The following is an 11,405-nucleotide window of genomic DNA, read 5'->3' as shown; positions in this document are numbered from 1 at the left end:
GAGTCATGACGGTGTTACTATTTCACTTTGAGACTCCCGCAGAGTGCAGTATGGAAAAATGTAATCAGTTCATTTGTAGTGATGAATCACGCGCGTTGACCACAGGAACAAGTCAATGAAGTCACAATGAGTACGCGAGGCTTCAAACAAGTCTTCTAAAATTCCACACGGCGTTTGAACGCATCATCCCATTCTATTTTTAAAGTCCACCGCCACTAACTTCTAAAATAAGACATACTCTTCTTAAAGAGGCAGTGCCCCCAAATCGTATTAATAATAATAATGAAATATGGGCATTTTTATTTAAATAAACGCTCGATTGTTTTTTTCTTTTTTAATATGACGCCAAGTGTTTGAAGTGTCACAAGTGAGTCAAAGCCAATGGCGACCTCAGGTGGTCATTTTGTGCAAGTGCAACTCTGGATGGATTCAGGCAAAAATAACAAACAGTACAGTAGACAGGCAAGCTCAAAAGTGTGTCAAGGAGGAACGTTACACAAACTGTGAGCAACGTGGTATGTTTACGTGCATGTCTGATGAAATGAGTTATTGCATTCCATAGTTGTGTTAACATGCTAGGCACTTATCTGATAAGATACAAACACTTTCCACATTCTTTAGATAGCGATGAATACTTGTAGCTCCACGAGCATGAAGGTCAAGGAGAAGATGTAAAAACAAGTAGAAATGGGAGGATATGCAAGCAGTAGTTGTGGTGTAATGAGGACAGCGATGGTAGTCGTTAATTGTGTGTAGTATGCATTAACAGTCTTACTAATAATTTGTACTAGTAGAACGGAAGTGATAGGAGCAACTATATCTCCTGGTTGGCCTGGAATATTTAGTGCAAAATGAAAAAAATTCGAAATAATGAAATGATCCCATATAGTGAGAGTTGTGCATTTGTAAATATGTCGTCATAAGCCTCACTGAGTACCAGTACCAGCTGCGCTTTGAGTGCTTTCTCTTCTGTCTTCTCTCTGTTTAGATGAGAGGATTGCAGAAGCTGGAGAAGACAAGCACAGGACTTGTAAACCTCACTGAGGTCATGGGAAGGAGCTTCCTGAGGTCGCCAATGAATACTCGAGTTTCCCTCCACCCCCGCCTTTAAACACACACACACACACAGAGTAATATGGACAAGTAGCAGGTCAATAGTAGCAAGCAACGACTTGTTGTAGCCGTAGTAGTCATAACTGTGGAAGGATTTAGTCGTCGGGTTAGCAATCGTAGATAAGAGAGTTAATCGTGTTCTTTGTGTTTTGTGGCGATTGTAGTGTCACGTTGTTCAGTCAGTAATTCCACGCTGAGTGTGACATCCAAACATTGTCTTTCCCCGCAGCTGTTGCTGTATAAACCTGCTGCGCGCGCATGTGACGAATGCCAGATGAGCTCAATCTCCGCCGCCTCCTCCTCCTCAGGGGAGTTCTTTTGGGCACTCTCAACGATATCTCATTTCACCGTGACGCTCAGATACTTGTGTTGTTGTTTTTCCGTCTGCGTGATGCTGCTCGTAATGTTCAAAAGTCAGACAAAGAGCAAAAGCAGAACACGAGGCCAATAATCACGTCACATCTTTATGGAGTCACAAGCTGCATGTGTCTTAATAGATTTAGGAGGAAATGAAATGATTTTTTAAATATAATCATTCTATCAAGAATAATAAGACAAGGAATGTTATTGCATAAAGTGCTTTCAAATTAGATGAATTAAAATGGCATACATTGATTGCAAAGTGTATCATTAAAACAAACAAACAAACAAACAAACAAACAGCAATGTCAGCTAAATGCATTTGAGATGGGTTCACTTGTTTTAGATGAACCTCGTGTGTTAATTTAAAACGTAGAAAAAAATATGCTCCTCTTCTATTTTTCTTCCTTATTTTTGTTTTGACTATATTCTAAAAAATATTGTGTCACTGTAATATGACAACTATATCGTGCCATTGGTGAGCTTGTCCAAAACGGTGCACCGGGTCATATTGACCGGTGGTGTGATGCGTTTCGAAGAACAAACATCACAGGACGGTTCATAGTTTTCTTGAAATCTCACACCAAGCTTAGTCTTCTCCTCATGAGTCCTGTTTCATTCCCATTTGCTGCAAGAACAGAGAAGAGAGAGAAAAGGAGTGATCGCAAGCAGGGAAAAAAGTGAACAGGACGCGGTAGTGCCATAAAAGCCAGCGTAGTGCTGGATGCCCTGATGCTCCATTTCTATCCAACAGGAAGTGCGCGCTGAAGCAAAAAGGGCACATTGTTCATGCAACTCACAACACTCCATTCTGTTCTCAGGGTTTAACGAGATTAAAATGTTTTTTAATGAAGCAAAAAGGCTTTTTTGGGATCAAGCTCTAGACGAGTACGCGTCTCGGTTCTTACTTGCTGGGAAGTATTGGGAAAGTCTTCTTGTTCTGAGCAGGACTCCGGACTACAGAAGATGAAAGACAAAATAAGCGGAAGCTCATCGCTAATGCTAAAGCAAACCATTTTAAATGCATTCATTTGTATTTTTCCTTCATTGAACCTTTTTGTTAATCTGCCTTGAACAATATCTCGAAATGATTGGTAAATAAATGGAATTGAAGATTATAGACATAAAATGAGTTGTAATGAGAGTGTGTTCCTCCAGTAGATGGAAGCAAAGAACAGCAAACATTTGGGGAGTTAATGGGGGTGAAAAAAAAATCCCGCTGTGAGATTGGAATGTCAGTTAAAGGTTGTTTGGAAAACCTGAAGGCTCATTTGGTAACATTTTGTACTGTAATGACCTATTGTGTAGCAGTTGCCACCACCTTTTGTCTTTTTTCCAGCGGCATTCCGCCAGGGTTGAGAGCGGCGATCCGATTTTCAATGAAGGACACCTCAATGTCGAACAGAAAAGAAGATCGTCAAGGTTGAGAAAACGCCGAAAAGGTGCATGGAGCGTTTTCCTCACCTGAGTCTGGGCGTCGTGCACGTCGGCCGCGGCTTGGGCTATTTTGTCCTCCAGCTCAAACAGCAACGCCGTGGAACCTTTGAAGCTGGACTTGGAGCCTTCCTCTTGCCATTTGTGCTCCAGGCCTTCGCTCGAATGCTCTGCCTGAAGAAACAACAAATGAAATCATGCCACTTATTTGTATACAGTTTTGCATTTGTCCCTGCTGGACCCTTTTGCCTGAGTGGAACAATTATGGAAGCAATGGTGCGGCGCTCCCAAAGTCCAAGTCTTACATTGTCGTGGTGTCGTGTCAAATGGCAAGAAACAACTTCACACTGGGAGCCAAAGTATCAAGGAGCGTCAGAGCACCCACTGCTGGCCTGGCTTTCATTAGTGTTCTGTTCTCCAGATTTATGTTGAACTTATTTCTGCCAGGAAATGCTACACATGTCCTACAGCAAAACGTTTACAACGCGTTGATAAATGACATCTGCCCAAAATGGAAGAGGGGGCCCCCCTCATTCAACCTGCAAGAAGAAACTGTAAAGCACCTTCTGAGAGCTTGTCAGCACATTCCATGTAGGGACCACCACGCTTCTGCTGAACATTTTCTCCGCCGAGGTCTCTTGAGAGCGGCTGGACTCCTCCTCGTCAGAACTCAGGCTGTGGTCACTTATGTCGCCCGCCATCGCCATCAGTTTTTGTCTTAGTTGATGCTCCTCCATGTTCAGGTCCATGTCCTCCCACTCGCAAAGAGGAGAGGCACTATCTCTGGCTTGAGGTGCCTCGTCGTCACAAAGCTCGGCCTCCTTTCGGACAGACAAAAGACATTTAAGAGAGAGGATTCTTGTTTTACAAGAGATCCGATTTACCTGAGTGACCTGCATGCGGCTTAAAAGGCTCTCGATGGCTGACATTCGTCGGTTCAGCTCGCTGATCTGTGGAACAAGATCACCGAGGAGGAAGAAGAGGATACGGGCGGCACGGCGGGTAGCGGTTAGCATGTCGGCGCTAACCTGCGGTGGCTGCTTGGGGTAGTTGAGGCTCTCCTGTGAAACATGCTCGCGAGGTCCCAAATGAGCTCGGTACATCGGGTAGGACCGTGCGAGATCATCATCTTCCTCTGAGTCGTCATCATCATCACGGGGTCCCAGGAAGTAGCCTCGCTGGGGTGCCCCGCCGCTCCCGCTGCCATAAGAAGAGTAGCTGAGCCGGGAAGTGCAGCGAGACGGAAAGGTGCCGTTGTCCGAGTACACCGGGTCATCTAGAAAAACAACATGGCGTAAGAATCCAAATCATACACCGTTTTTTTTTTCATCCCACATTTTTCTCTGCTCCTCACCTCGTTGTGGAGTCAAGCAAAGGTCCGAACCGACGTCCACAAATTTGCCTTGGTCTTTCAGCAACTGTTGGAAAACAGAAGTCATGTCGGACTCCCTCGTGCCCAAATTCTTCATCATCAATCATCCGTGGGTGACTTTGCTCAGCGCACACACACACACCTGCTGAGAGCCTGGTCCCGAGTCCAGGCCAAAAACGATGGGGTCCACAGTGAGACGCCTTCGGGTTTTTTTCATCTGCCGGGAAAAACCAAATGACCAAGACTGATTTGATTAAGTCCAAAAATAAAACAGATGGAAGAACTCCAGCATGACTTCCTCCAGTGTGGGCTCGTGTACCTGATTAACGCAGCGCTGTGAATCGGTGGCATTCATACAACTGTCTTCCAATCCCAGTGCTGCAGGACACAATAAGATATCAATGCATCTTGACATTTTTCACAATATTTGGTCTTGTGAAGAATTCTTTCTTTAATGGTGAGTCAATAAACTTAAACGCTCCGAGCACAAATAATCACATACAAAAATCAAATGCTTAGTGTCATCTATCTAATATAATAACAAAATAATAATCAAAATAATAAAACAATAATAAAAAATATATAAATAAAAATTATCATTAAAAAAATCTAATGTTTAATGTCATCCATCTAATATATAGCTAACAATTTTTTTTTAAAGAGAGTCCAAATGACTGCAAACTGTTGGCAAGATTGGGTGAGCCCTTCCTTTGTTGTATGCTAGCTCCGGCCCTGGATGTCATCAAAACAACAGCAAAGCGCTGCAAAATTACACATCTCCTTTTAAAAGGGAGTGTTGTTTAGATTGTTGATTGTAGTTGATTAAAAGAAATAGATGATCTCAAAATGGACTTACTGTGGACTTCGGGGTTGCTCTGTGTGTCGTATTGGTGATGCTCTGGTGGGGGGGGGGGGCAAATTTACAGTCTTAACAGTGTGCTGAACACAAATGGAAGGTGCAGTGCAGTGTTTTCGTAAAGGTTGACAGGAAAGCGCAGCCAACGTGTGTGAAGTCATGCAAGATGCATTTAATCCCCGCAGTCACATGAACGTCTACTTTGGAGCAGCCGACCAACCGGCCATCACACCAAAAAAAATATTTGGGGCCATCGCCTTGTAATTAGCTCTTTCGTAAGCTCGTCGTTTCCAAATCAATTTCATCTAAACAAACATTAGCGAGCATTCTTTTGGGAGCAGATGGTATCACTGGCAAGCAAACACGTGACTGGATGATCACAAGGTCGGCTTAGCCAAGCCCCGCCCACCAACGCTCGCTCCCCATCTTTTCCAAACCGTGTGACCGAGCGAGACCGGGACGAATACGCGAGAAGAATTATGCAGCTGCGTCTGCATAATTCACTCGCGTATCTTGATTTACACGCTCGGGCGTGAGAATATATTGGCCAGGTTGCCAAAAGTTCATCAGTTGAGAAAGGGAGCGGCAACGCCAACTGTGAGGTCATCGTAATTGAGTGTCGCTTGCTTAGGCCCACGGGTCAAGATCAAAAATCGTCATGACAACTCGTTTAACTGAAAGTTTCCCTTATCTTGTTTTTTTTTTTCAAAATAATTCTGCGGCAATACGTAGAAAAGAGATTATTCTGATTTTCCGAATCGGTTGGCCTCATCGTTGCGTTCCTTCCTCCGAGTCGCAGCTGTCTTTACGTCATGGTATGTTTTTTTTACATTGTGTCATATAAACACTTGCATGTATAACTTTCCTCCCGCTCCCGGTTGATCCCGAGTGACAAGAACATGGGATATTTCCAGATGGGGGGGGGGGAAAAAGAAAAAAAAAAAAAGCTCAGAGAAGGAGACTCGATTGCGGCTGCAGCTGCGAGGAGCCAGGATGGGGGGACGGGAAAAGATGGAAAAGATTAAATCCCATCAGAGATTTGGCAGAGCGTAAATGTGTGACTTGTTATCCAAGCCCAAGCCCAAGCCCAAGCCTGACTGCATGTCACAAGAATGAAGAAGCTCACGCAAATCACATCGGCTTTCTGGAGCTGTTCGCCGTTCATCCCGCATTTGAATTTTGACAAATCTCTGGAGAATTGGACAACAGGCTTTTTTCACAAATACCCTTTTTGTCACAATGATGCTTAGCCAAGTTGATGTTACAGTACTATACAAGTTGATATGGAGCTCATTTCACAACAAAGGCACAACCGCAAAGTCAGTGAAACGACTCAATTAAACCAGAAATAAATATTCAGGAGCAGAACCCCAAGAAGGTCCCTCATGGTTGCCTAAGTGGAAACAGGCTTCCTCCATCTTGTGTCCTCACAAGCTCATCATGGGAAGAAGCAGTTCACCACAAAACACCCCCGACAACAAAAGTCTGTTTCGTGGGACACAAAGGCTGGAGGCGTCGCCCAAAATGTTACAGGACCAATTTAGAGCTGCTTGGAGAAGCAGTAGAACACAAATCGGGCTAATCCCAAATTGAAGGCGAATCATTTTCTGGAAGCCTCAACGCTAACCGCTAGCCCTGCCCCAACCCAAAAGCTCAGCATAACCCTGAATCCATGCGACAAAAAGCAGGAGAACATTCTAGTCAATGAAGTCCAGCTACCAGCTAAAATTGATGACGATCGATCAAATTGATCAATCAAATCAATGATCAATTTCATTGTTGACTGCCAAGTTTAAAAAGTGATTGCACTTTTTTTTTTACTTCCTGCAGATTTTCGCACGGGTTTCAGCAGCGATAAGATGAGGTGTCACTCACTCCGCCTCCAGACTTTGTGCAAAGGTCCGGACGGCGGAGCGGGATCACTCACTTGCATCATCGTCGTCATCGTCATCACAAGAGTTCTCCCCGCCGAGTCTTTTGAAGAGCGATCGCATCACCTTGGCGCTGCCGAAACGCTTAAAGCGCATGCGCCCGTTCTTGTGGTACCATTCCAGGGTGCCGATCTTGAGGACCCTTTTGGAGAAAACATTGTGTTCAAATTGGATTTGAACGTGTCAGTTTGGCAACCTTTGTTGGCCTACCTAGCCATGTGACAGGCATCACACAGCCAGCCGTGCTCCTTTTTGTTGTAACGGCTGCACGAGCCGCAGACGTGCAAACGGCAGTCCAGACACTGCCGCTTGTTCTTCACCAGGAACTTGAAGCTCTTCAGACAGCGAATGCAGTGAGACTGCGTCAAATGGGCCCACTCGGCCAGCATCTCTCTTTTAAAGTCTTCTCGCTCAATCTTGGTCTTGAGTTCTCTGGGGACGAAGAACAAATTGGTGCTTGAATTGCCTCAAACCAAAGTGGTAGATGAGCTTTACTTTTGCAACTTTGCCGTTTGCACGCTACTAAAAAGGGGGGCCGGAAAACCCGAGCGCAAGTCCTGCTCAAACAAACACGTCCTTGCTGTGACTTGGCCGCATTTCTTTTTTCAATGACTTCAGTGCTTTGAGCAAATGCGGCATGACCTGAAGCTAAAGTGTACTGATTATTCAGAATGTGCTGGCCCAAAAGTTGAAGAACAGGCAACTAGTCCCAGACATCAGACGTGGCCTTGTTTGCTGGAATCTGGCAGAACACCCAGGAAGGATGAGAGGATGCTTGTTTTTCATTTTGCCTTCCTTCAAGGCCAGATCTTTAGCTCATTGCCCCGATTAATAGGTCAAACGGAATAAACGACGTTGTTAATGTCCCGCTAAACTGCAGCAAATTTGGCAGCCGGCCATGAATAATCATGTAATTCTGCTTTGATTTGAAACATCACGTCAGGCACAAATCCACTAAACAAAACAAGACTCGTTTATTGTTGCCAGACGCAGCTTTTCCTCTCCTGGACTTGGCTAGCATCAGTGTTAGCATTAGCTTTCAATTCCGTTTGGGTTTATTATTCATGCCACTTGATGTTTAAGTCGTGAGCTCAGATCATTCTCGGGTGTTTTTAGGATCACCGATTTGGAAGGCAACCGCCTGCCTGATTCAGTTCACAAAAATACGTAGATGCAGCGGCAAGCTAATAAACATTTACGAGATGTGGGAAGAAAAACAAGAGAGTTCTTCTTCTTTACCATCTTAAAATGACGCTGAAAAGAAATGCCAGCCTGAAAGTTTCAAGCAGCCTTTTTGTTGGGTGAATTTCGCCGAAAATTTGGGTGGGATAACGGCACACGCCAAAACCGGTATTGAACAGGACGTGCGCCATTTTGGTCATTTGGGGCAAATTTCATTTTAGGACTCAAACTTCTTTTGAAGCAAGTCGATTTTGTTCAAACATGCCCTGATTGAAAGCAAGCTAGCAGGATGACTGGATGCGCTCACTGTCAACAACCACAAGAGGGCGGTCTCTTGAACCCATTTCCATGTTCTGACATCTCAGCATCATAAGTGCGCCTCTAATTTGGCCTGAGCTTTTCAGGAGTGAGAAGACGGTCAATCCTTCATATTTGATTTAAAAAAGGCAGCAGAGAGGATTTTTTTTTCTTTCTTTCTTTCTTTCTTTTTGCGTCGCTGGCAAACCTTAAGCGGGGAATGTGAGGACATGGGCCAAACTTTGGTTCACTCAGACTCAAACAGCTGTAAAGACTTAAGCAACAGATTGTTCCCAGACAAAGCGATGGTCTCGGTGTCGATTTTTTTGGCGTGTCTTGTCTCCAGAAAAAAATTTCCATTTCAAACTGTGAACTTCACTGAGCCAAAAGTGCAGGCAGGCAGGCAGGCATGGCTGATTATGATCATGGGAGGAAATTGGTGTAAAATCAGCCTCTCGTGATGCAAGAAGAAAGTGACTTGACCGCCTGATCGTGTGTGAACAGCCAAGAAATCATAACAATAGGCAATAAATGCAATTTATGATCTGACAACCATCTCGATCATGTAGTCTACAACCAATTTTTATGCAACCACTACTGAGAGGACCAAAAAACAGAAGTTAAAGGAAAAAAGCTACACAAAGCCAAAGAAATGATTTGGTCTGGATCAAACTTTCCAAAGAGTTTTGCGACTTTTGCTTCATATTTGTAGTGTCGAGCTGCTCGAGCGTCATGTGGAAACATGATGAGAGCGCAAAAGGCTTTTTACGATCAGGCATGTGAATCCCATTTTGGACTCCCACTCAACTTATCCCATTATGAAACAATGTTTGACATGTTTGTTTACATCCATGGACACTGGCCTCCAAAAGTATTGGAACAGTAAGACAGGATGGGAGGGGCGGGGTTAGAGAGGAGTGTAAACAAAGTGCTCGACTTTCTTACCCAAGTCTGTCTTCCTCTTTCTTCCTCAGGTCAAAATCTCGCCGAACAACTTGCCACACGTGTTTGGCCTCGTCGTCGGTGAGCTTGGAAAGATCCAGCTCCTGGACGCTCACGCCGCCCATCATTCTCGTCAATCAAAGGCCTGGCTGATAACTTTTAACAGTTCTCTGTAAGACGAGGTGGATGTAAAATGACACATAAAAAATCATAATAAAAACAAAATAAAACGAATAAATGAATGAATGGATTTAAAAATCAAATAGAAAGATTATAATAAGCCATCAGTGGCAGCTTAGGAAGGGATGGCAGGAGACATTGAAAATGTTGCTGCTTCAAACCAAAATGCTCAAGTTCCTGCTCACGTTTTTCCATGCGTCCTCTTCAAACGACACGTCCAGCACTTTTAACATGGATGAGCTCAACAGGTATTTAAGCGGCTGCTTATTTTCCAAAGAAGTTGGCAGGAAAACAAATTCTCATTCAGAGATGCATATTTCAAACTATATCCATTGAGCTTATTTTCCCACTTTTTTTCCCCCTTAAATAGTTCCCATTTCAAAGAACAGTAGCCTACATTTTCAGCAAAAAAACCCAAAAACGATTATTTAGGAAAAACACCAATGAGGAGATGTAAAACGCAAAGATGGAAGCGGCTTGCTTACCCTGCGGAGCCAGCGAGGAGCCTAACACCGAGCCGACTGGAGGGCAAACGCCAGCGGCGGCCGCCGGCAATTCTAATCACATGTCTGCTTAGCGAGGAGGAGGAGGAGGGCGAAAGGGGGGGCTGAGACAAGCCGCTTCCATTTGACAGCACTATTTGAAGCCAATTCACATCAAAAGGGCAGCACGTTGGAGGCAGCCATCTTAAATGGAGCCAAAATCTCAAGTCACATGTCATGCGTAACAACTTAGTGGACGGGCGAATGTCGACCGGCCGGTCACCATTTGTGGGATTTAACGTGACGAGCGCAATGAAACACATGTGTCTTGTCAGTGTGGCAAGTCGTTGGTCCAATTTGCTCTTCATCACTCACTGGTTGTTGTTTTCAAAGTGGCTAATTTGATCCCCCTTGGGCCAGAAATCCTGTTTCCTCATTTGTTTAGTCAACAAGCTCTTCCATCTTCCTGGGCCACTGAGGGTCCTCCCCCCACTGCATCACACACCACAGCACCTTTCCAGCAACTCCATAGGAGCTTTACTGCCAACAACCACGTGCCCATTAGCCTCAAATGTCAGTGAGGTCACATCAAGCTGTCAACGTTTGAACGTCGGCTTCTCCATCAGTCCTTTGGCTGCTGTCTTGTGCACTAGCTCCACCTACAGGAGGACGGCAGTTGAGCGGACGTTGACAATGCATTTGAAGATGACAAAGAGCAAAGGTCAACTCATCCCCACGTCAAATAATCAACAAGGAGAGAATGGCCGATTCAATTTTACGCATGGGTTGTCGAGACTTTTTGGTCCGGCCACTTGGATCCAATTTGGTGAAGCTGTTGGTGATGTGGTAAAAGCTGTTGACCAATTAACTTAATAACGTCTGGGCGTCTCCTTGAGCGTTTTCCTGTGTCGTCAGATTAAGATCCGAGTGTAAGCATCGCTTCTGATACGGCGTCTCGGATCGTCTCTCTCTCTTTCCCCTTCGGAGCGCAGGAGTTGCCGCTAATTATCGAGCGACAAAAAAAAGAACGTTTTGTGATGAAGCCATAATTGCACTTGCATTCCTCCTCCGCTCCACCCACTTGAATGCACGCAAATGCCCCACGCCCCCCCACCGGCCGGGCCTTTGTGGATGTTTATAAAAGCCCAGACAGGAACCCAAACATGCACTTTTGTAAATGTATACACACAGAAACTGCCTACTGGTGAGCGAGAGTGTGTCTCCCTCACAAATTCCACACAGTATATGAAACATTG

The 11,405-nt window shown here is 44.7% G+C and overlaps 1 protein-coding gene across 3 annotated transcripts in view; it reads right to left on the bottom strand.

Moving 5' to 3' along the window:
* Positions 1-1,558: 1,558 nt before the first annotated feature.
* The window catches only part of mlphb (melanophilin b), a 56,049-nt gene continuing 46,202 nt past the window's right edge, over positions 1,559-11,405 (bottom strand). For 2 of the 3 annotated variants that reach the window (XM_037280552.1, XM_037280553.1), the window contains 14 exons: positions 9,491-9,657; positions 7,277-7,498; positions 7,063-7,208; positions 5,136-5,177; positions 4,599-4,657; positions 4,422-4,496; positions 4,262-4,325; positions 3,936-4,183; positions 3,801-3,857; positions 3,471-3,728; positions 2,938-3,081; positions 2,795-2,863; positions 2,382-2,430; positions 1,559-2,101 (listed from right to left, as the gene is read on the bottom strand). In XM_037280552.1, coding sequence (XP_037136447.1) covers positions 2,052-2,101; positions 2,382-2,430; positions 2,795-2,863; positions 2,938-3,081; positions 3,471-3,728; positions 3,801-3,857; positions 3,936-4,183; positions 4,262-4,325; positions 4,422-4,496; positions 4,599-4,657; positions 5,136-5,177; positions 7,063-7,208; positions 7,277-7,498; positions 9,491-9,615 — 1,608 coding nt within the window. In that variant the 5' untranslated portion in view covers positions 9,616-9,657 and the 3' untranslated portion in view covers positions 1,559-2,051. Of the gene's footprint in view, positions 2,102-2,381; positions 2,431-2,794; positions 2,864-2,937; positions 3,082-3,470; positions 3,729-3,800; positions 3,858-3,935; positions 4,184-4,261; positions 4,326-4,421; positions 4,497-4,598; positions 4,658-5,135; positions 5,178-7,062; positions 7,209-7,276; positions 7,499-9,490; positions 9,658-10,152; positions 10,408-11,405 lie in introns of those variants that run through there. The other variant, XM_037280551.1, reaches the window with a different exon arrangement.

This window comes from Syngnathus acus, chromosome 21, assembly GCF_901709675.1.
Source record: "Syngnathus acus chromosome 21, fSynAcu1.2, whole genome shotgun sequence".
NCBI classification, from domain to species: Eukaryota; Metazoa; Chordata; class Actinopteri; order Syngnathiformes; family Syngnathidae; genus Syngnathus; species Syngnathus acus.
Note: the sequence above shows the minus strand (reverse complement) of the source record. Positions and strands in the feature narration are given on the sequence as shown.